The sequence below is a fragment of the Leptidea sinapis genome, chromosome 26 (assembly GCF_905404315.1).
Source record: "Leptidea sinapis chromosome 26, ilLepSina1.1, whole genome shotgun sequence".
In the NCBI taxonomy this organism is placed as follows: domain Eukaryota; kingdom Metazoa; phylum Arthropoda; class Insecta; order Lepidoptera; family Pieridae; genus Leptidea; species Leptidea sinapis.
The window spans coordinates 2679863-2706725 of record NC_066290.1 but is presented as its reverse complement, the minus strand read 5'-3'; the positions used below and the strand labels follow the sequence as shown (position 1 = coordinate 2706725).

Genomic DNA, 26863 nt, shown 5'->3' with positions numbered 1-26863 from the left:
GACAAATTTGTGGATGGGAAAGAGATTTGCGATGGTTTTAACTCATTTTTTAAAAACGCTTTCGTTAATCACCATAAGACGGATCAGTTTCCAGAAAACGTCTCTCATGGGCTAGACGCATACTCATGTGTACGAACAAATCCCACCATTATTCTTAAGATGCTCCAAAACCTTAACACTAGGAAAGGCGTTGGTTGCGACGGTATTCCTTCCACATTCTGGCACTTGTGTGCAAAAAGTCTTGCCCTGCCCTTATCAATCATATTCAATCGCTCTCTAAGTGAAGGTATCTTTCCACACAGATGGAAAACAGCATACATAGTGCCTGTTCACAAAAAAGGTAGCAGGACAATGATTGAGAACTATAGGGGTATCTCAATGCTATGCACTGTAGCTAAGTTACTCGAACTTATCGTATACAATTCAATTTATCATATAATTGCTAAATCCATTCCTCATGAACAGCACGGTTTTCTCAGGAGGCGATCGACTTCCACGAACCTGGCGTGCTTCACCGATTATGTACTTTCTAACATGCAACGTGGTGGTCAGGTTGACGTGATCTACACTGATTTTGAAAAAGCTTTCGATCGTGTGGACCATGTCATCCTTCTCCACAAACTGCAGCTCCTTGGAATTCATGGAGATTTACTTCGTTGGGTACAGTCGTATCTTTCAAATAGATCTCAAGCGGTTGTAATTGGTGGTTACAGGTCTGATCTCGTTGATATTCCCTGCGGTGTACCACAGGGTTCGCATTTAGGGCCATTGTTTTATAATGCATATCTCTATGATATCGGTTCCTGCTTAGCTAACTCTGAATATCTTATGTATGCTGACGATAAGAAGATATATCGTAGTATAAAATCTATAAATGATTGTCAGTTGATGCAAAAGGATCTCGACTGTCTTTTTGAATATTATAAAAGAAACAACATTACAGTCAACATACTCAAATGCGTGCAAATCAGTTATACGCGTAAATCAAAGCCCTTTGTCTATAACTACACCTTAAATGGCACACTTTTACAGAAATCCAAACTTGTTCGCGACCTCGGAGTATATTTTGATCACAAAATGTTACTCTGCGACCACATTAACAACATAGCAAAAAAAAGCATAAGAAATCTGGGATTTGTCCTGCGCACGTGCAAACCATTTTCTGATATAGAACCTATTAAAGTTATCTACTATGCATATGTCAGGAGTATTCTGGAATATGCTTGTCCAATATGGTCTCCACAATATATAATTTACAATGAACGCTTGGAACGTATACAGAAAAAATTCTTAAACCACCTAAACTACCGTAAAAAATTACACACCGGCTCTTATTATGTCAGTTGTAAGGCGCACAAACTATTAACGTTGGAGCAGAGACGCATTTTACTTGATATGAGCCTACTATTTGATATTGTGAACAGCTTTGTTGACTGTGATAAATTGACCTCTAAAATATCATACTGTACACCGTCAACCCGCACGAGGCACACGAATCTACTATATGAACCACTACACTATACAAACTATTCCAAAAACACTTTCATATCACGGGCAATACATACTTACAACACAACCTTCAGTCACGTAGATCTTTTCAGCATAAATAAATCTAAATTCAAATCAGAACTCATAGCTACTTTCAATGATACATCTAAGTAACTGATGCACTAACATAATATATTAATATGTTTATTTATTTTACCACATATAGTATACATATTTATGTATTACCTTTTATGTATATATTTAGTAACAGTTTTTTTTTATGTAATGAAACGACCTATATAATCTCAAGATAAATCTCATTTTTGTTTAGTAGGTATCGCACCATCTTGAAATTTTTCGGAAACCGTAATTTAATATAATATAATATAAGGGAAACCTGTTATTGGCATTATTATTGTAAAATATTATTAGTTATTTATCTAATCTGTAATATGCTGTTGGTTTTCTTAATAAAATAAAATAAAATAAAATCTTTTTGTAAACGCAAAAGTTGTGTAAATAACGCCCCACACTGAAGGTCGATAAACCACAGTTGTTGTGTTTCAGCACCCAATGTGTAGAGTTCAATGATTTAAAGAAAAATTTTTTGTCAGATTAGGCGAATCCCTCTAGATAATCGTCAGATTATGAGACAGCACGTTTATAACATAAAGATAAACCATATATATCTTAACCAGACGCGCTTGAGTTTTTTTTTTATTTCAAAATGGCGATTTTTTTACGCATTATAATAATGGCCGGGAGCTTTCGCCACTTCGGAATCGTCAGATTAGTGAATGAGAGCTTTTATTGGTGCACTTAACACCCCCCTAGAAAATCTGACGCGCTCGATTAATTTTTTTTTATCATTTTCAACACTTACGTACAACCACCCGCATCATGCTAACGATCAGATTAACATACGTACATTATTAAAAATACGTAGGGCATTAATGCTATCAATATCTGACACGCTCGAGAATGTCTATGCAACAGTATTTTTTTAAATATTTAAAAATCTATAGCCGCTTCCCCCACCCATGAAAAGATATATATTATATAACATTTTTTCTTCTTATCATATAAGCTTTGCAACCCAACAGGTCTCTATGACGCTCGAGTAAATCCCCAATAAGCATCGTGGGCTCCCCTACTAATAGGGTATGTTCCGATACCCATAACGTCCCAGCAGAACTGTAAAACTGTGCGTCAAAAATTAATTACAGAATTATTCAACAGAAGTAATAATCGATCATGTGTATAGGCTATAAGCTATCTGAATGAAATAATTTTTAATTTTTGGAAGTTATATGTGTGTGAAATTATAAGATGCGCGCGCATCACTGTAACATAAAAGTAACATGTTGAAGTTGGTTCCTAAAATTTTCTGACGTTTGCGACATTCGTTATTTTTTTTTTGTTTCTTCGTCCATTATTGGGGCAGGCAATGGGTTCAATCCCATATTTTCCGTATTCATTATTTAATAATTTTATTTCATTATTTAAAATTGTTCTTTCTAAAAACGTACACGAGGAATAAATCATTTTAATGATTTTTGCTACGTTAGGCCACAGAAGTATAACTACTTGCGTGCATAAATAAGTACACACACACACACTTTTTTTTCTCACATAGTATACCTAGTACCCTAGTCTTGCGTCACATTAAGTACAAACCACTTAAAGTAACATTCAACGCATACCTGATCACCACAAAACAAGGAAAACAATGAGCAGTTGCGTCAATGAGATAAACTGAAGGATATTTAACAAACAATTATTATAATAATGTGTACACTATATTATTGCATCTATTATATCAATAAGGAGTTAAGAAATATATAGACGGAGCGAGGACACATTTTATTTATGGAAAAGGGGGACATAGAGCGTACGGGTCACTAGGTGTTAAGGCGACACTAAATGCCAGCGACCTTGAGCGATATGAGTTCACGGGTGCCGGCCCGCCATCTATGTAACAAAGCCAATATTTTTAAAATTCTTGGATGGAAAACAGTTTATATGCTTACAATCCTCGTTATTCATTACTAATCTGAATAAATATACTGACACAAAAAAGTAAAGCTGTAAGAATAACTTTTCTGAGAGGTTTACTAAGAAAAATGCGTCATGCCATGCCAAAAAACTTATTTAACTGCAAGGAAAAGTGGTAGTTCAAAAAGGCTCTGGAGTGAAAACTATCACCAACAGTAAGCATTAGAAACCTATAAATAAGACTTAAGTATGTGTGTAACAGGATTAAGTAGTGTTCATAGCTCGACATGCTATATTTTCACCAAAAAACTTGTCTAAAAACCCCTTGTTTGCATGTTTTCTGGTTACTCTTCGCCTAAGTGATCACCGCCGCCTACAGGCGCGTTTCCACCCTCTTAGTTAGGTGTAAGTGCATTTTTGAAGATATCCATGTCGTATCGCCCCGCAAACATCGCAGAATCATTTCATTCTATAGCTTTGTTGTACTTACTTGTATTAGGTACTGCTATTTTAAAATTACCATAACAAGATTATTTCATCTGTTACCTTTACTGAACAATTTTATGAACAAAAAAACATGTCAAGAAATTATCCCACGAAAATAGGAAATCTATTGACAAATTTAACCAGCGATAGGATTTCTCGTCGAGCCAGTCTCGAACAATATGTGACGTTGGCGTGCTACGTGTTCTGTTAAACTTTGCTAATAATAAATAATTAAAACTAAAATGCCGGGTTGCGTACTAAAACTAAAACGTAAAAATTATACTACAAGAAATAAGAAAGACACAGGGATCACATATCTGATCAGTAAGTATTTTGTATTTTTAACCGACTTCAAAAAAGGAGGAGGTTCTCAATTCGTCGGTATCTTTTTTTATGTTTGTTTCCTCAAAACTTTCATCTGGGTGAACCAATTTTGATAATTATTTTTTTATTTGAAAGCTGGTGCTTCCCGTGTGGTCCCATTGTAATTTTACAATGGCATCCATGAGTAAAATCATATAAGTCTTAAATTTGCTATATAACGTAGATTAATTTACGAATAACTCAATATCGCACCAACCGATTTCGATAATTCTTTTTTTATTGGAAAGGATATACTTCAAAAATAGTTTGGTGAGAGTTTGGTTAGGTTCTGATTACGGAATCCATGGCAAACTAACGGAACTCTTCAATTAAGCGCGTACGTTCATTCATACTCATATTTAGACAAGTTGTTAGTGTTCTTCAAATTCACTAAAAATCAAAAATTAAAAAAAAATATAACAAAAAAACAACCGACTTCAAAAACACTATTCCAAAACAATAGATATAATATACACTAAAAAGTATAAAAATAATTGCGTATTTTTATACAATTTCATTCTAGTTACGATAATGGTAATTTTTGCGGTTGGTGTCATCCAAGATAGGCTTGTAACTACATACATAGGGGAGATGTGCTTGAGTCGTGAGGAGGTGAGAGGCGAGAGCGGGTCGCGGCGGAAGGACACCGATTCCAAAAATTACAATAATCGTAACTAGAATTAGATTTTATAAAAATACGCGATTATTTTTATACTTTTTAGTGCATATTTAACTATTGTTTTGGAATAGTGTTTTTGAAGTCGGTTGTTTTTTTGTTAAAAAAATTTTTATTACCTAATTTCAATATAAAACAACACGGAGTGTATGTTACAAAATATGAAAGATTGCCATTGAGTGTCAAAATGCCATGCACACAAGCATCTAATAATTCATTAGAATCGTAATAAAAAAAGCTATTATTCTTAAGGAGTGCGGTAGTGCGAGACCAATCCTTAATCAAAGATATAGGTATTTCTAAGTTAAAAAAACATAGTTTCCGAATAAGTAATCACCAACATAAATATTGTCATACTAACTTATTATATATTATATTATTAACGTTAGCAACAGTTAGTCCTTTATATTATAATTTTTATAAACATAATATTTTCCATTCTCAACATATTCCAATTCTAAAACTCATCAAATGCAGTTTCCATTTCTGATATGTTACCACAATTCGGTCACTGAAACCTCTAATTAATTGGTACAACGCAACGCAAGTAAAAATATATTTTCCCAAACCATATAATGCACACAACGTACCCAATTGAGAAAAATATCTTTCAGATATATAATGGCACAGAATCGGTTAATGCAGTTGTATATATTTGAAGAGCGTTTCTCTCAAGGTGCCAACTTAAGTACCAATTTGAAATTAATTGTTTTTTGTATAATAAATAAATATTGTAAATTCTCATACCTAACGAGCCCCATCCTATATTTATTCTACTATAATGTAACTTTACTACTATAATGTTCTTAAGGGAGATTTATTTATTTTAATATATATACTTTTATAATAAAGTCCCAGCCACTGTTCAGGCATTATCTATAAAAATGGCTTTGTCGTAAATCCTATTACTCCACAGCGGAATATCTAAGTGATCGGACAGCCTGGGACTAGATTATGATTATTTTATAGCAATAGCAATGTCAGCACAATATTGTATATTTTTATTAATAAGAGCGCAAAAAAAGAATGCTGGGAGAGTTTCTTGCGCCGCTTCTTCTGTCTCAGAGCGCCATTTGTTTCCGAAGCAGTAGTAGTATCTAGTATATTAGAAATGACGTCAAAAAGAATTGTAAAGGAATCAATTTTGAGAAAATAAATGCCTTTTATGCCTTTTTATTGTGATTTTTGGTACTACAGTTGCTTAATACGTAGAGTATTTATGATTAAAATTATATCTAAGTCTTAGCAAATTAACCTCTTAAACACCAAAGAAAAGTTTTTTTGTCATTTCGCCGAAGTAATTCTGGTATTTGATCATATCACTAGATTTGTTTCGAGAAATGACAAAATCGTATTGTTATTCTAACATACTTCATGATTTGATCAAATCACTTATAGAGAATTTACCAAATCTCTATTTTTATCATACTCCTGCGACATATACAGGACTTGGATAAACTTAAAACATAGCGTTTTCATTTAACTGGGTTAAGCTCGGAACCACATAAAGTCTCGTAACCGTGGTTTTGTCAACATTCAGGAACTACGATAAGTTTGAAATTTACTGAAATTACCGAACCATTCTGTTTGGAAACTCCTACCCCGTCCATATCTCTAGATGACATCTATGATAGCAAACTTTAATCTTGTTTGAATCTTTTGAAACATTATTACAACTTACAAGAAACTTTAAGCTGCAAGCATTGATTTGAAACGCAAGAGTACATCTAGATCGGGATGGGGCAAGTTTTTAAATTATATCAGCCAACCTAAGATAATATTTTATACGTCTATATGAGTCTCTTGCTGTTAGACAACCGATGAAAATATGCCAGGTTTGTAAGTTTAGTGTGCGTGACAAGCTATGTCTTACACTCTTTATTTGTATGACGCCTTGTGTAAGTGTGCGTGAATTGCTTAAAATAGTTGTAAACTGAATTTTTTTCAAAGTTTTCACAGTTGACACAGTCTATCACAGCGCTCCTAACCTTGATACTTAAGATGTTAAGTCTCATTTGCTCAGTAATTTCACTAGCTACGGCGCCCTTCAGACTGAAACACAGTAATGTTTACACATTGCTGCTTCACGGCAGAAAAAGGCGCTGTTGTGGTTGGTACCGATAATCTAGGCGGTATACTGTGCAAAAAAGCCTCACACTGGATCACTTTTGCAAGACAGGAGATGTTATACTGTATTGTAACGTCAAATGTTAGCTAGAATTCGATACTTACCGTCGTAAAGGAACCTTTACCTTGGGAGTTCGCACGACACAAATTAGGATATCATCCCGACCATCTAGATGCATGGCGGTCCTCCACAGTGCGATTTTCAAGGAACTTTCTTCCACGTACTACGAAGCTATGGAATGAGCTTCCTTGTGCGGTGTTTCCGGGACGATACGACATGGGTACATTAAAAAAAAGCGAGTACTCCTTCCTTAAAGGCCGGCAACGCTCCTGTGATCGCTTTGGTGTTGCAAGAGTATAAGGGCGGCGGTGATCACTTAACACCAGGTGACCCGTAAGCTCGTTTGTCCTCCTTTTCCAAATAAAATTATATACAAAAACATGTTCTTCTTGCTTCTACCTACTACACTGTTCCACATCATTGTACAATGATGCTTATAGGACCGTCACACTATGCTCCTTCCATGTCGCCCCGTCTCTACCTACACACTGCTCTATTCGCTCAACTAATCGCGACGATTCGCACTTGTTGCTTTCGCTCAAAAAACCGACAAAATAGAAATGGGCACGATGAGGAAAATGCTGTTCGGAATGACGAGTAATGTTGCCACACTACGGTTCACATCTATGAAGCGTACTTAGACGCTAGTAAGATTTACGTAATTAAAGTCTGAGAAAAGTCTAAGGAATCTCTATACGTCTCAAAGTAGAGTGTTTGTAAAGGTTCGCGTATTATTCAATGATTCATTCAGTAACTGATCGATAAAGTGAACAGCTTGGGCGATACCTATAGCAAGCGATACTAAAGAATTATAAAGAGTTATATCACCAACTGCTGCAACTTATAAAAAGATATTTGAGGAGTTATTCTGATTTTTTCAGAAGTTCGTAGTCTTAACTCGTAACAGTAGTGTACGTGGATATTCTCTTTCGTTCACCAAGATATTGCAAGGGAAGCGATGGTTGTCCCTGTCTCGTGCAGGTCAGCAGTCTCTTGGGGAGTCTGGTCGCTGTCATTGGGAACTCAGCTTTCGTTGGTAATATAAGGAGTAAAGTTATAAATATCTTAAATGATAAAATTTTAGCACAATTTTAAAATATTTACAGTGCATGTTAGAGATATATTTATACCTACACCTATGTGTATACATTTCATAACTGGAATTAGTATAAGGTTCATTTTTTTTCATACTTGCTCGAGTAAGTCATAACGCTTTGATATTTTTGTTGCTACACCTTGCTTATATTGATTTAAAAAGTGGTAGTGAGATTCATGCCACAACTACAGCTTAACTTTATTAGTAAATGGTTAAAAACTAAGATTAAGGATTGGTCTCCGTTGCGCTCAAACTACTGCAACTAATACTACGCGCCCAAGTGGGCGTACTCGAGCAAGTCTCAAACAATGTGTGACGTTCACGTGCCACATGTTCTGTTAAACTTTGCTAATAGTTGAAACTAAAATGCCGGGTTCCGTAGTAACACTTTGTAAAAATAATAATACTACAAGAAATAAGAAAGACACTGGGATCAGATACGTATCATCAGTATTTTGTATTTTATTAATTTCAATGTAAAATAACACGAAGCGTATGTAACAAAATTTGAAAGATACTTCGCACACAAGCATCTAATAGTTGCCGTAATAAAAAAGCTATTGTTCTCAGGTAGTGTGGTATCTTGGATCGCAGCGAAGAACAATCCTTAATCTAAGTGGTAAAACTTATTACTTACTTTGACAATCAACTTTTAAATCAAAAGAATCTGTTTAAAATAAACCACAATCAGAGAAGAGACGAATTTCTATAGGGATTCATAAAGACTTGAATTACTTCTAGTTAAGGGTAGGTTACGTCAAGCATCGCAGTGTAAAGGTAAGCTATTGGAGATATTGAAGAACTTACCGCATCTAAAAAACTGTTGTATTTGTGGTAGTGGGGTCGGTTCTTCTCGCAGAACTGCCGGAACAGCAGCTTGCCGATCGGCTGCTGATCGACCACGTAGTCGTAGTTAACATCTGGAACATAAATATTGCGAATATAATATGGTATCTTACTTGACATCTTTTTCAAGTGAATACTTCGACGCGTTGGGCACTTTTTGGTAGGAGAAAATCTTATGGATTCGCGTCAGCGTCATGCTCATGACTGGCGCACGCAATAAATAAATAATTTAAAAAATAAATTAATAAATATATAGTTAAGACACTTTTTGGATGGATGAAATCTCGTTAGTTCGCGTCATCGAAATGCTTACAGCAGTATATCTGTAGCTATACAGCTGACGTTTTGTGCAATATTAGAGCTGTGTATATCTTATAAGTGAAATTGAATGGATTTAGTGAAGGTTCAATGTGAATATACTGTGCATTGTTGTATGATTAATATTTTATTGTAAATAAGTTTTAAAAGTAAATTGAAATTAATAATTTAATTGTCTTCAAACATTCTGAAATTTCAAATTTTAGCACTAAAAGTACTAAGTTTTCCCTTATATCGGTAGTCTCTACTGCCCATTTATTTTTTTTATTAAAAAACGTGACGAGACGAGTAATACGTTCAAGTGATAGTAAATGACACATACGCCCCCGCCCATTGCAGTTCCTCTCAGGATTGTTATTTGTACCCCAAATTCTGAGCGGAATCGCACTTATTCCCAGTAATTTCACTAACCACGGCATCCTTCAAACGGAAGCACAATAATGCCTGCACATTATTGCTTCACAACACAAGAAGCCGTCGATATTCATGATAAGGATTGACGAGGCGAACAAGAGCCCACTCAATTAACTGCCTCATAACAGCCGGAAGACGTCCACTGCTGGACAAAGGGCTCCCACCGAAGATCTCCACGACAATCGGTCCTGCGCTGCCCTCATCCAAAGTTTTCCGGCGATCTTGACCAGATCGTCGGTCCATCTAGTGGGGGCCTACCAACACTGCATCTTCCGGTACGTGGTCGCCATTTGAGGAGTTTACTGCCCCAACGGCCATCTGTCCGTCGAACTATGTGCCCTGCCCACTGCCACTTCAGTTTCGCAATCAAGTGCTATTCTTACTTCATTTATATCTTTATTTTCGTGATATTCCCTGTTTTCCTATTAACTAGTTAAATCGCCCAGACAGACATTTGTACAACAATAAGAAATGCCTATTCAGATAATGTTATCTCGCACAGATAACGTAACTACGCTGAGTTATGCTCGGTATTGGAAGACAGATATTTTAAACCCTTATCTAATACCTTTCTTCGATAGCTGTTCACAATTTCATTATAATACTTTCATACAAAAATGTTACCAACGGTCTGGTAAAACTATTTACTTGAGTAATGGCTTGAAGGATGAATTTACAGTTTTTTATTTTGGAAAAGGGGGACAAACGAGCCTACGGGTCAACTGGTGTTAAGTGATCACCGCCGCCCACATTCTCTTACAACACCAGAGAAGAGCGTTGCCGACCTTTAAGGTTTGTGTACGCGCTTTTTTTGAAGGTACCCGAATGTCGTATCGTCCCGGAAACACCGCACAAGGAAGCTCATTCCACAGCTTTGTAGTACGTGGAAGAAAGCTCCTTGAAAACCGCACTGTGGAGGACCGCCACACATCCAGATGGTGAGGATGATATCCTAACTTGTAGCGTGTCGTGCGAAGGTGGAATTCGGCGGCAGGAATCAGGTGAAACAGCTCTTCGGAACACTCCCGTGATAAATGCAAATAGAAGACACATAATGAAGCGACGTCTCTACGCAATACCAAGTAATCCAGCCGTTCACAGAGCACTGGGTCCCAGACAATTCGAGTTGCTGTGCGATGCACGCGGTTAAATGGATCGAGCTGATACCAGAGAACGCAAGACCAGAGATCACAGACAGTAACTATAATTTAAGCAGTGGATCCAAATATGAAAAATATCTTACATCTTATAATAGAGGTTGACAGTTAACCTCTATTTTGAGCAACGCACGCACACTTATAAAAATTGACATACAAATCGCGAGTGTAAGACGTAGCATGTCACGCACACTAAAGTAATATAAACCTGGACTGTTTTCATCGGTTGTCTAGCACCAAGAGGCTCTATCTGGGCGTATAAATTGTCTAAGAAAAACATAATAGACACTTTCTGTGGTAAACAAAACAATGTGCATCCCTTATTCAATCCTGATGAAACACCATTGGTCAATAGCAATTATTATGTGAGCAACGGGCAATGGCACCTATTAACCAATTAAATTCTAATTGCCTTCAATTGCTGGACACGGCTGAGGTCAACGTGTTATGAACACAAAGCAATTAACCAACCGGAGACGGTATCACATAATTAACGGATTTTAATAATGATTTCAGCATTTTTTTTGCGACCTGCGTGTTTGAAAGTTTATGCTATTCACAAATTATAGTGCGAATAAAATGATTTACAAAAGATCTATGAGAGAAAGATCGAATCAGAAATGAGGAGATCCGTAGGAGAACCAGTCACCAACATAGCTCAAACATTTGCGAAACTGAAGTGGCAGTGGGCAGGGTACATAGTTCGACGGACAGATGGCCGTTGGGGCAGTAAAGTTCACGAATGGCAACCACGTACTAGAAGACTTACCCCCTTATTCATAATAGTCTGCTAACTTAAAGCATTGCTAATTCTCACTCTGTCTTCTTCTATTGAACTAAGTCAGAATAAGAAAAAACACTCCTTAGCGGCTGTTTAAAGTTATATGAATAAGAGGGGTAGTGTTTACACCAGATTGACCTACGATATGGTCAAGATCGCCGGCGTAGGTTGGATGAGGGCAGCGCACGACCGATCGGTATGACGTTCTTTAGGCGAGAATTAAGCAAATATTTTTTGTGCGGTCCCTTTCGTTATTGTTAGCATGCCGCATCGATGCTGAAATAGATAAAACCGTTAACTCTCACTAAATAATATTGTACACTATTCTGTGGGACCGGGGTTGACGGGGGCATCGTGGTGAAAGTAAATACTCCACGTAGTAGCACGTACTACACTGGCCTGCAAAAGTAAGTATCACACTTTTCAAATAAATTTTTTTTCTTAACTATAGAAGGTAGAGATTTAAGATTAAAAACGTTGTGTTGCAAATTTTATAGGCTTTAATTCTTTGAAACTAAAATTATACATTAGTAACATTTTTAACTTAAAAAAGATAAAACAATGAAAATAGACATTATTAGTTTAGTGTAAAAAAATTCAACTAAAATGTATTACATGTTATTTAATTTTTAATAACTGGTATTGCCTCGTCGAGCTCTGATTACGGCTTCGAGCCGGTTTGGCATACTGAACACTAGGTTTCAGAGCCGATGTTGGGGAATATCCTCCCATTCTTCTACCAGGGCCTGCTTTAGTGCTCTGAGGGTAGTAGGTGGTGGTCTGCGATTTCCGACTAGCCTCCCAAGCTCATCCCAGGCGTGTTCAATCGGGTTGAGATCAGAAACTTCTTGATGGCCAAGCCATCACGCTGATACCGACCTCCTGAATATACTCTTTTACGATATGAGCCGTGTGTGGCCGGGCATTATCATGCATCAGCATCGATCCATCACCCATATTTGCTAAATACGGCCCTGCATACTCATTGAGAATCTCTTGAGCATATCTTTGCCCAGTAAGGGTGCCATTTTCTATGGCTACTAGCTCTGTGCAACCTTCTGAAGATATGCCAGCCCATACATGCACACTGCCTCCAGCGTATTGGACTCTTTCTGAGATGCAGGCTTGAAAGTATCGCTCACCAGGTCGCCTGTAAACACTTCGCCTTCTATCAGAAGTGTAAAGGGAGAATCGAGACTCATCTCCAAACAAAATTCTTGACCATTCTTCTTCATCTCACTGCATGTGTTCACGGGCGTATCGCAGTCTCGCTACTCGATGCTGTCTCTCGAGTTTTGGGCCACTCGCTGGTCTTCGGGGTTTCAAATTTGCTTCAGCAAGTCTTCTTCTGACTGTACTGTCACTAATGTAGTCCCTCCGGGTCTAAAGTAGCTGTTGCTGGATTTCAACTGCATTTTGGTGGCGATTTCTTAACACAGTGGAAATAATATAACGATCTTCTCGGGCACTGGTACACCTGGGTCTGCCATTACAAGGTCTCCTCAGATGGTGTCCAGTCTCTTCGTCTTGAAAAAAATTTAAAACAGAAAGAAAAATGTGAATGGTAAAATTGTAATTCGGAAACGTCCACTTTGAATAAGAATGGTTTTGTTTTTGAAGTTTTTTTCAGCCAATTCTTAAAAGAAGGTTACCGACTATAAAGTTTTTATGTACAAAATTAAATTCTCTTTGGAGTCCTTTTTATTTCGAAAGTATATCTTGTGAACTTAAAACGTTATCCCAATTTTAAAAGTGTGATACTTACTTTTGAAGGCCAGTGTAGTACGTTTCCACGTATCAATATGTGTCGAATTTTGAACTCATATGTATGTTTGATCGACGCTTTATAAGTTCAGCAACGATCTAATGATTACAAGTGTTACAAGAGTTACCCCGAATTTCAATTTAAATTAGGATATCATCCCCACCAGCTAGATGTGTGGCATTCCTCCACAGTGCGATTTTCAAGTAATTTTCTTCCACGTACTACAAAGTTGTGGAATAAGCTTCTTTGTGTTGTGTTACCGAGACAATAAATCCTGTACACCTACTCTGGTGTTGCAATGTGGGCGGCGGTGATCACTTAACACCAGGTGACCCGTACGCTCGTTTGTCCTGTTCTTCCATAAAAAAAACATTTCTAGTAGTGGAACTTACAGACGAGTTAAGACACACGTACAAACGACAACACATAAGTTTGGGTTCGTTTAAATCAGGGGTGCTCAAGCTTGAACTGCTGGCGATCTACCTCAAAATTGTTAGACTACGATCGATCGGCTCTGAGAGGCTTCAAGTATGTGTGATAAAGGATTGTCGTCTAGGTAGAGTGTCACGATGACATAGTGATAGTTTTGCGCAAGATATGCATATTTTTTTAGTCAAGTAAGTGTAGGTCTGCTCTTAAATGTAAATGAAAAAACTCATAATTATTATTAAAAATTACGAGTTTATTGGTACTTACAAAACAAACGCGTTCTAAAGTTCTAAGCTTAACTAAATAGTGACTTTGGATGTTGAAGCGTGAGACTGCATGTCCTGATCATACTTTTCATAAGATGGTACGTAATTACCGATTTTAGTTTATTATACCGGATTTTTTTCTCGAGACCGACTCAAAAAGCACTCGCGATCGACCTGTCGATCCCGATCGACCGTTTGAGCACCCCTGGTTTAAATAGTTATGATGAGATAGTATAGCATTGAACTTGATGAGGTAATATATTCTTTGCAGGGGCGTGCATATCATATAGGCAATTAGGCAGTGCCTACCTCATTATAAACCTAAAAAATATAGTGTTAAAGTTAACTTAGTTTAATTTGTTGACCGTTATTTTATAACCAAACTTCTATTGAACCCCCTCTCATAAATTTTCCTAAATATCTACGGTAAGCAATCTCCAGGGTCAACTACGACTAGTTAGATCTACAGTGCCTACCTTGCTAGAAAACCAATGCATGCCCCTGGTTCTTTGATTAACGTAAGAAGTGGTATTGAGTTTCTTACTTAACATTTCAAAATGGTAAAATTAGAATACATCGTGATACAAGGGTGGAAACTTAGATAATTTATATATCTAGGTACAGCCTCTTGCTGAACGAAAAAAGGATAGGTTTATTACTATAGTGTGCGTGACAAGCTAGGTCTTACACTCGCGATTTGTATGAAACTTAGTATTAGTATGCGAGCTTTGCTCAATATAGTGGTTAATTGTCAACCTTAATTTTTTTCAACGTTTTCACAGCCGTCACAGTCTATCTAGAGGTATAAATGATCTAACTGTCATTTAATGAACTGTTTTTAATGTCACGAGTACCTCTACCTACACATGATTTTATTTTTTGTATGAAAACTCCTTGCTAAAGAACTTTTTAAATTGATCGTAAATCGAGCTCGTTAAAGAAAGTCACGACCGCGTAAAAGAAAGATGCTTTTGAGAAACATTTAATTTTCGAATCATAATAATTATAGCCTATGGAAGTGCGCAAAATTTAACAACTGTTTTGAAATACGTAAATAATTATTTTTTATTTTGATTTTGAATTACCTACAGGGAGATGACTCTTATAGCCCAAACACATGGTCGTATTTGGTACGGTCGGACCATAGGACGGTCCGGTTCGCGTGGGTTGGCGCTTAGCACCATTTGGTCCGGTGTCTTACTCATACAGTCCGGACGGTAATAATAGTAATTCTGTGCGATGGACAATAGAACATACCATCGAATATGGTCCGCTACCAGACAGCGTCCGATGGTTCGTCCCAATCAAATCCGATGATGTGTTTATAGCTTTAGCATGAGTTGATCAACATCTGTTTCTTTCGAGACTTATTCTCATTAAAGATGTAAGCTTATCAAACATAACGCCAGTCGCCACAGAGCAGCAACCTTTACGAATCTTTACTAACGCAGTCTCGCCAACTACTTGTCCAATTAAAGCGGCATATAAACATCGGCGAGTTAATATCTCCACAGGACGTCGCATTTTAGCATGTCGTAAAATAGCCCCGGACACGTCGTAAACGGACCGAGAGATTCGCGCTATTTCTTGTTGATCATTATTAAGTAGTCTGTTCACTAAACTGAACGTTATATCTTAAAAATACTATAAATCTTTATATACTGCCTCCCTTATTCATAATAGTCTTCTAACTTAAAGCATTGCTAATTTTCACTCTGTCTTCCTCTATTGACCTAAGTCAGAATGAGACAAAACACTTCTAAGCGGCTTATTAAAGTTAGCGGACCATTATGAATAAGGGGGTTAATATATACTATATATTTATAATCTGGACCTCGACACCAACGATTTTAATGAAATTATACAGGCAGTTTGGGGGAGGAGAAATCGATCTATGTAGGTTTCAATTTAAAAAAATTTAGTTTTATGAGAAACTTCTACAATAACATTAGAATACAAAGGTAAATTTCGCCACTATATACAAGACTATAATAAGCTCAGATGGGATATTGGGTGATCCAGAAAGCAAAAGATCCCGGTTCGAATCCAGATGTCCTATTAGTTTTCTTCTTAAAAATCCGAACGAGGCTCTGTCTTCCAGGTTATACTTTACTTATACTTTTTAACTGTCACCTTGTTAACTTTAACTCACTTAATTATTTTTTACTATTTAAGTATTTGAAAAGTCATACAAATACGCCTAAATCACCAATCAACATCAGAAATGTTACATCCTCGATCAGGTACCCTTTTAAGAGGTGCCGAACCAATCAACAGTTCGGAGCATCCATAAATCACACAACCGTAATTGGAGAGGGAGGACCCGGTCTCGACTCTACAGTATCGGTACAGTCACGGAGAGCGTCCGGCGATGAAAATGAAAGATTCAGTAATTCAGCCAATCTAGGGACACGCTATACATTATATTCGGTAGATTTATATTGCATAAAGCCTTTTCAAAATTTGAAACTACTTTTATACCTACTACAGAGTATCATTACCTATAATGATAAATTAAACGTAATTTTATTTTTCTGTCATTTATATATTACTAGCTGACCCAGCAAACGTTGTATTGCCGATATTAAAATCGCGATACAAAAGTAACTGTTGATCGTAGATGGGTGAAAATTTGAATTTGTATGTATTTTTTAATGCTGACTCACAATCAAACAAATTAAAAAAAAAATTAGTGTGGACCACCCTCAACATGTAGGGGGATGAAAAATAGATGTTGTCCGATTCTCATACCTACCCAATATGCACTCAAAATTTCATGAGAATCGGTCGAGCCGTTTCGAAGGAGTTTAACTACAAACACCGCGACATTTGAATTTTATATATTAGATTTTTCATTGTCATTTATATAACATAATTTATAAAAATTACGTGTCACGTTGTTTGTCCGCGATGTACTCTCCTAAACTAATGTACGAATTTTAATGGGGATTACTTCATGGAGTGCAGTTTAGTCCGACTTGAGAGATAGGATAGTTTTTATTTCGATTTGGGACCCATAATTATTTTTAATTCCAATATCTGTTTTGTATGGACATAATTTCTATGAGAGACTTTATTGACGCACGGTTTGACAGTTCGGCTGTGAAACAATTTCATTATAGTTAACAACAGGGAGCAATGACGTTCTATACATAATATAGAACGTCATTGACAGGGAGCATATTTTACAAAATAATTCTTGCTGTTATGAAATATTATAATGTTATGATTAAAATTGGGATTGTTTGTAGATCTATACGTGAAATGCCTGAAAATAAATGATTTATTATTATTATACAGTCACGAGCAGTAATATAATGGGCTAAAAAAAGCATTGTCTATCGTACTTTAATGTCGCCAAAAAACACAGTTGTTTCGTTGCCACAGACACCCAAATCTAGGTATGGTAAGGTTCATAGAAATAATAGGTAACACGTAGTACCTATACACAAAATTACAAACATATTTCTATGTTTATCAATTTCCATCATTAGACTAAAAATTTTAATGTCAACCAAATAAAACATTTTATTATTAGGGGTTGAAATATCATATTGCCGATTTGTACTGAAAAATTGAAATTGTTTTTGAAAGAAAGTTTTTTCAGTATATTGTTGGTCAGTGCAGAAGATAACACTACACTGGTTTACAGCAGCCCCTCGTGACATTTGGGGTAGACAGATGCTATAGCCTTCCCAATGTTATTAATTAAAGTAATTAATTAGCGCATACTCTTTCCTTGAAGGCCGGCAACGCTCCTGTGATTCCTCTGGTGTTGCAAGAGATTGTGGGCGGCGGTGATCACTTAACACCAGGTGACCCGTACGCTCGTTTGTCCTCCTATTCCATAAAAAAGAAATGTGTAGGTATCAAAGGGAATGAAATTAAAATATATATATATAACAGATAACCCGGCGTAAAGACGATGGGGGAAGGACGGTGGATTGCTACAGGAGCTTTTGGGTAATCCAGAAATAATCCATTTGAATATACACGGGCTCCCCTCAATAATAAATCATCTCATACCGCTCGTAAACATTAAAATCTCATCGCAAACAAATTAAACACAACGACATCGTGAATATAATTCGGGATCGGAGATTTTTTCATCGTTAAGGGAAACGAGATTAGAAAGAAAGTTTTGTCTTGAACAATTGCTTGAGATTATTTAGTTTTTTTTTTTGTTATATAATTTTATTTATTTACACGGTAAGCATACTTAGTATAAATTGGATGTTTAAGTACTTAAGGCGAAGAGTAAGCAGAAAACACGCAAAGATGGTGTTTTTAGACAAGTTTTGTGGTGAAAGTATAGCATTTCGAGCTATGAACACTATTTAATCCAGCTGAGTGTAAGCGTAGCATATTCTTTGATTTTGTTTTTAAAGAAATTGGATAGCTCCACCAGTTGGAGGCTCGTTTGCACCGGATTCCGGTTAGATTATGGGTACCATAACGGCGTCTATTTCTGCCGTGAAGCAGCAATGTGTAAGCATTACTGTGTTGTCGGTCGGAAGGGCGCCGTAGCTAGTGAGATCACTGGACAAATGAGACTGAACAGCTTATGTCTCAAGGTGATGAGAGCAATTGTAGTGCCGCTCAGAATTTTTGGGTTTTTCAAAAATCTTGAGCGGCACTGCATTATAATGGGCAGGGCGTATCAATTACCATCAGCTGAACGTCCTGCTCGTCTCGTCCCTTATTTTCATAAAAACGAGGTCGTTCACACTGAAACACAATAATGCTTGCACATTACTGCTTCACGACAGAAAGCGCCGATGTGGTACTCATCTATAAGGCAACCAGTGCAAAGAAGCCTCCCACTGGTTGAAATAAAAATATTAATGACTAACAAAATATAAAACCGCACGTTTAGTTGTGGCGACCTAGACCTCGGCATTAAAACTGTCCGGCAAGAAATAACCCAAACTAGCCTGAAATACCAGGACAAACTAACAACACATGCCAACGAGCTAGCCAAGTCTTTGAGCGGAAAGGGTGGCATCCAGTTCACCAGGCTTAAGAGGCATGATATCACAAATCTCAGCAAAAGATATCAATAATAAATAAATAAATGGAGAGTTTGATGCAAAGTAATTTTACATCAATTTCGGGCTCTCGACGATGACTCTTTCAGCAGATATATGCAGCCAAAACAGTAGCTTATTGTTTGAAATAACAGATTGCCACGACGCAGAAAACCAAACAAAAAAAAAGTTGTGGCGAATATCTGATGTGACGTCAGAAACATGTAGCAGTCTTACATTTAAACGTCTACATAGACTGTGGCGGGTGTGAACACGTCGAAAAAAATAGCGGCAAACTGTTAACCTCTATTTTCAGCACTGACGCACACTAGCACTAAATGACTAACTTATAATTATAAATAACTAGCTTGTCATATACACTTAAGTAATAAACCTGGCCTGTTTTCATGCATTGCCTAACAGCTAGAGGATCTATCTACACGTATAAATTATAAAATATAGGTAAATTATTTAAGTGTGGCAATGAGAGGGTATTGACTACGATCGGATAATAGTAAAAATAATATTGACACACTTTTACGCATATTATTTTGCCCCAAACTAGGCATATCCTGTACTATAGGTACAAGACAACGATATATTTAATACAATATACTTACTTAAACATACATAAATACATATAAACATCCATGACTCGGATACAAACATCCATATTCATCATACTAATGATTGCAGCAACCGGGATTTGAACCCGGGACCTCTAAGCTTAGTAGTTAGGGTTCAGTCCCGGGTTCAAGAAATTAATTTATAAATCAATTCAGTAGAGAGATTAAATAAACATATAGAATCGATGCATCGCATAAATTGTGCTTAAGATCCGCAAAGAGGCAAATTTAAATTATTAACCCCCTTATTCATAATGGTCCGTTAACTTAAAACAGCCTCTAAGGAGTGTTTTTTCTCATTCTGACTTAGGTCAATAGAAGAAGACAGAGTGAGAATTAGCAATGCTTTAAGTTAGCAGACTATTATGAATAAGGGGGTAAATCTTCGTACAGTCTAAGTAAATGTTTATTCATCTTATAGTTATTCATTTACTTTTATACGTGTTTAGAGATTCTCAACTATTTGTTCAGCATATTTACTACGGATTTACCTCATCATCATCAGACGGAAAACGTCCACTGCTGGACAAAGGCCTCCCCCAAATATTTCCACGACGATCGGTCCTGCGCTGCCCTCATCCAACGTATTCCGGCGATCTTGACCAGATCGTCGGTCCATCTTGTGGGGGGCCTGCCAACACTGCGTCTTCCGGTACGTGGTCGCCATTCGAGGACTTTACTGCCCCAACGGCCATCTGTCCTTCTAACTATGTGCCCTGCCCACTGCCACTTCAGTTTCGCAATCGTTTGGACTATTTCGGTTACTTTGGTTCTCCTACGGATCTCATTTCTGATTCGATCTCGCAGGGAAACTCCGTGCATAGCCCTCTCCATTGCCCTCTGAGCGACAAAAAGCTTCCTCATAAGGCCCATAGTTAGCGATGACGTCTGTGTACCGTAAGTAACGGATTTACCTAACATTGTTTTAAAGATAAATATACATAAAAAATACCTATAATTCTATCCATTTCTTTGTAATTTAGCAAGCTGACACATTTCTATTTTTCAATTTATTTATAAAATAAAAACAAAAACAAACAAGCTTACAGCCGCGGATTACGGATTGGTCTCCGCTGCGCTCCAAATAGATACCGCAGGCGTAGTCGCAAAGTGCGGCAACTAATACTACGCCCGAGTGGGCGTACTCGAGTCAGTGTCGAACAATGTGTGCCGTTGACGTGCCATAATAGGTTCTGTTAAACTTTGCTAATAATTGAAACTAAAATGCCGAGTTGCGTAGTAAGACTATGTAAAAATAATACTACAAGATCACATTTCATCAGTAAGTATTTTGTAATTTATTAATTTCATGTAAATTCAATGTAAAATAACACGAAGCGTATGTTACAAAATTTGAAAGATGCCATTGAGTGTTAAGATGCCACGCACACACGCATATAATAGTTACCGTAGTTAGCCCGTACTTAGCCCTGAAGAAGTAAAGTGTAAGCATTACTATGTTTCGGTCTGAAGGGCGTAGCTAGTGAAATTACTGGGCAAATGACATTATATGTATAATTCTTGATGATGTAATGTATGTTCATAGGCATATAAGTGAATTTGCCAGAACTCATAGTACTTTGTAAACATATTTATTCAATGAAAAAATAAAGCCCGCTGAGTTTGTTGCACCCATTCTTCTCAGGTCTGAGGCAATTATTTTGGAATGGGTGGTAGTTTTTTGACTTTCAATAAGTGATGTCACATCCTATTTTGAATCACTCATTGTGCCGCTCAGAATTTGGGTATTTCAAGAATCCTGAGCTGCACTGCATTATAATATGCAGGGCGTATCAATTACCATCAGCTCAACGTCCTGCTCGTATCGACCCTTTTTTATAAATAAAAAAAACATTTGCTTGTTTGGTAACTTATACCTACCCATAAAAAAATAAGATGGACCCCAAAGTTTAAGTTTTTAGTTAAGCAGCTATCAGCTACTTAACGCCCGTTAACAGCAATCGTAGAGTGAGGCCTGGAACTGACGTACTGTACTGTAATTATAGTCGCGTGACGTCACTACACGTACTCCTTAAGCCGGCTCTACACTTGCCTGTGAATCGCGGCCACAATTTACGGATGCAATTCACACAATTCAAGTGAATTCTCAGCGAAAATGTCTGTACAATTACAATGTAAAAACGCTTCGCTGTCTTTTTTTAATGGAACCTTTTTTTGTAAAAAAAAAGGACCAACGAGCGTACGGAGCAATGGGTCAATGGTCAATGAATCACAGGAGCATTGCCTGCCATGTAAAAATGTGTTCACGGTTTTTATGAAGTTCCGAAGAGCTGTTTCACCTGATCCCTGCCGCCGAATTCCACCTTCGCACGACACGCCACAAGTTAGAATATTATCCACACCATCTGGATGCGGTTTTCATTTCTTCCACGTACTACAAAGCTGTCGAATGAGCTTCTTTGTGCGGTATTTCCGGGACGATACAACATAGGTATCTTAAAAAAACCACGTACACCTTCCTTAAGGGCCGGCAACGCTCCTGTAATTCCTCTGTTGTTTATTTATTTATTGGAACACCAACAATAGGTATACATGACATTTGCTTATACAATATTAAGATTCTATATAGTCTAGTATATCTATTACTTAAAGGCATTCACAGCATTTCATAATAGATAGTTACAATAGGCAAAAACAAGACTTAAAAATTAAAACAAAATACTACTAAATTAAATTAAACTTATTACAATTAAAGAAATAAACATTTTGACGGTGTTGCAAGAGAATGTGGGCGGCGGTGATCACTTAACACCAGGTGACCCATACGCTCTTTTGTCCTCCTTTTCCATATAAAACAGTTCCAGAACTACACCGCCGTGAACGAAGCGCGAATCGTTTGTCGCCGGAAAAAACTGACATTATCTAGGATCGCCGCGAAGTGCGAACGTTCGCGGTTTTCGCGCCGCTAATGTGGAGCCGGCTTAACATTCGGAACAACACAGACATTACTTCCATGTACGTCGCGCTCGGTAATCGGTGCGGTATTACAATGATTGATTTATTAACGGGTGGGCCGAATTAATATTCGGCAATGTGTCAGCTGACAGAAGTGACACTGAATAATAGATAGTAGTCATATATTTTAATAACTAGCTGACCCGGCAGACTTCGTACTGCCTCAATCGATAAATAAAATACCTACACTTTTGTATAAAATAAACTTAAAACAAACAAAAGGAATCCTTTTTTATTAAAACAAATAAAAAATGCTCGGTACGAATGAAATTTTATTATTATTTTCGATAAATTACACACGATATTCCTTGCTTACAAAACAGAGTTTTCCTGAAATACTGGCTATTTGTAAGGTTTCAATTTGATATTGATGAGACACACACAGTTATGATACAGTCTGTTAATCAATTCAAAGCTTTCTGATAAACTTTTTGTTTTGTTTTATTGGTGCGGTTAGGTTCAGAAATTTTATTTTTGGACAAAAGTTAAGATTTATCAATCTACATAAAAATAATCTGATAAATAGTTAACAACTGTAGTTAATCCACCTACTACAGTTACCTAAAATTAAGTTTATTTTTTACCTCCTGAGAAAGTTAATTTTAATTTGATTTCTGAACAACGCGACGGGGGACATATCAAAGAAAAATCAAAATCGTTGTTTTTATTTAATTCCGAGCATTTTCATATTTATTATACCTTTTAAACCTTCTCTGGACTTTCACAAATAATTCAAGACCAAAATTAGCCAAATCGGTCCAGCCGTTCTCGAGTTTTAGCGAGACTAACGAACAGGAATTCATTTTTATATATATAGATAGATAATCATTAGGACATAATGAATTATCTCTACTAAAGACTCTACAATACATTGAGGTTGGTGATAATAATATTATATAATACTAGCTGACCCAGCAAACGTTGTATTGCCGATATTAAAATCGCGATACAAAAGTAACTGTTGATCGTAGATGGGTGAAAATTTGAAGTTGTATGTATTTTACAATGTTGACTCAAAATCAAACAAATTTAAAAAAAAATTTGTGTGGACCACCTTAACATTAAGGGGGACGAAAAATAGATGTCCGATTCTCAGACCTACCCCTATATGCACTCAAAATTTCATGAGAATCGGTCAAGGTCCGTTTCGGAGGAGTTCAAAGTTTAACACCATGACACGAGAATTTTATATATTAGATTTGGCAGTTTCCCGGCAGTTCACCAGTGGGTGAACTGTAACTATATACGCATAATTGTTATGCTTATCACACATGTAATTAATGTTTCTTACACCTGTAAAGACATGTCTTATAATTCTAATTTATGGACTATGTCCTTATGTACTTCCCATAAGTACTTACTAAAATTATAATTTTTTAATGATGTGTTGTTGGTTAAACTATCTGAATAAATAAATACTTTTAAATAAAACACTTTTAAAGGATTAAAACGCGTGTATTTGTAATTTTTACCACCTTTGCAGATCTCGTTTTCAGGAATCTGGACAGGTCTTGAAACGTCGGGTTAACTAATTTAAAAATGTAAAGATTACGCAAACATCTAATATAAAACCGTTACAATTACACGCGTTTTAATCCTTTAAAAGTGTTTTATTTAAATGTGTAACACTCGCGTTAATCAAAGAAAATACTAACTCCCTTATTCATAATGGTCCGCTAACTTTAAACAGCCGCTAAGGAGTGTTTTTCCTCATTCTGACTTAGGTCAATAGAAGAAGACAGAGTGAGAATTAGCAATGCTTTAAGTTAGCAGACTATTATGAATAAGGGGGTAAATAAATACTGCTTTAAAGGTTACGAGGGAATGCTCTCGGTTAGCAGCAATTAAGTTGAGTTTAATGAGAAGAATATGATATAATATATTAAAAAAAAAAACCCTTGATTTATAATTCGCAGATGTTTAAGAAAAAAAAGTTAAATTGAATTTTTTGCAATTGAAATTAGAAGCCTATTTTAAAATGTTATTTTTAATTTTAACACTCTAATCACACATCGGCTAAATTCGCTATCGCGGGACCAGTAGTATATTCGATTATATAATCTTTATACAGATAATCAGATACCAATCTTATCGCGTTATCGCGAGGCTCTAATAGAAAGTTGTACTGATATTATATGAAACATTTTATCAATGACATCAAACAAACCAAGTAGTTAGATACGAAATATAAACAGATAAAACATACTAAGGAAATATACGTATACTTACTTCCAAAACCTTATGAAGTGTGGACAAGTTTACTGAAAACAAATCTCAGTTTAAGGCTGGGGACCGAGCCAGTGGCCTTGAGGAATCGAGCAGAGCTAAGTTACCTCTCTTGCACAAGATTGTCATACTTTTAATTCAGAATTAAAAGGATTTTTAATTTATTACATAGTACAATTTTCTTTACAAAACTATGCCATGTTAAATAGTATTGGTGTACAATAAATAAATGTTTATCTAGGTTGAATGATTAGCATGCTAATGCAACTGTAAAAGTTAGGGGTAGTTTGGTGAATTTTTTTCGCACAGTCTATAAAAAATAGAGATGTAAGAAAAAAAGAATTTTCTAGTAAAGTCTCATATTGTGTAAATATTAAAATATTTTTTTAAAGAATATAAGCTTTATATAAACCGTCATGAGATTCAAATTCAAATATTTTTATTCAAAATAGGATTTAAAATCACTTATGGAACGTCAAAAACTACCATCCATTCAAAACAGACTGCCTCAGACCTGAGAAGAATGGGCGCAAGAAACTTTTTTTACTAATATAAAAATATGGATTACAATGCGATATCTTTACAAGTGCGTAGCTGTTTTGTAGCAAAAATAGGCGTAGTGGCAGTACCAGACTTAGGATATATGCATATTAGCTAATAAATGGTGTCATCGTTAAGTGTGACCAGTCGATTATTCCGTAACTATTAGAGATATCAAATAAATTCTATAATTGTTCGTCTATACACTAGCATATTGTACGTCTAAGGTTCATTCTACTGACGGCGAATCGTTTGACGTTTCAAGTGTTTTTCTTGTACGTAAATAATGTCCAGGTTAACATTCTCGAGAGTCGTATACTCTTCTGTCGCACGTCATAGCGATCGCGGAAGGAATGACAATGTACATTGAGGCGTTGTTTGTGTTCGTACACTAACAGGAAAATAGATGGACCCAACTGGTATTAACATGAAAATGCACTTATGTGCCTATCTACATACATTTAATTAAAAAGAATACACTATGTTAAATAAACCCTGTAGAATAATTGACACGGATATGAATTAGAATGAGGAGACACCACTAAAAAAAAATCAAAACCTCTAGATTATGTGCTACAAAAATCTTGGGAACCCCTGACTTACAGTAGACTAAGGTCTTGCCCTGAACTCGGTCCAATGGCGTATAACTAGCATTAGCTGAGCGGCGGCTCAAACGAATAAGACGGGGCCATTAGAATCGCGGAAATTAGAATTATTGCTTTACAAAATTACAAATTACACTCAATCAAGTCAAGCTCTCTTTCAGGATCGGTTGCGTAAAGTTTGGCGCTCGCGACAATTCCGTGATTTTTGGTTTTATGGTGCTAATTAGATATTTTGTTGGTCATGTACTCGAGTGAAGAGTATTTAAACTAATTGCTCATGTGTCTAGGGCGTAATAATTGTAACAACGGCGCAGCTCGAAGGGATTACGAACAAAGTTATGCACTTGCAACGCAATGCTTTCCAGCGCCTGCACATGTGATAGTTTACCTCGGGCAGCGTCCATGCAGCATAACTGATCTCCACCACGTCTTTCGCGTGCCGTTCGAGAGTATCTCCAAGAAGAGTAGGTACGGCACTCGATGGATCGGGCGAAATGAGCCTGTCACTTGGCCGACGCGGTCTCGTGACCTCACGCCGTTCGACTTTTTCTTTGGGGACACGTGAGGAATACGTGTTCCGAAAAAATTGTGACGC

General features: G+C 36.6%; 1 protein-coding gene across 1 annotated transcript in view; it reads right to left on the bottom strand.

Moving 5' to 3' along the window:
• Positions 1-26863, bottom strand: part of LOC126972383 (G protein-coupled receptor kinase 2) — a 91849-nt gene that overhangs the window by 30811 nt on the left and 34175 nt on the right. The window contains exon 3 of the mRNA XM_050819086.1: positions 9100-9212. Coding sequence (XP_050675043.1) covers positions 9100-9212 — 113 coding nt within the window. The remainder of the gene's footprint in view (positions 1-9099; positions 9213-26863) is intronic.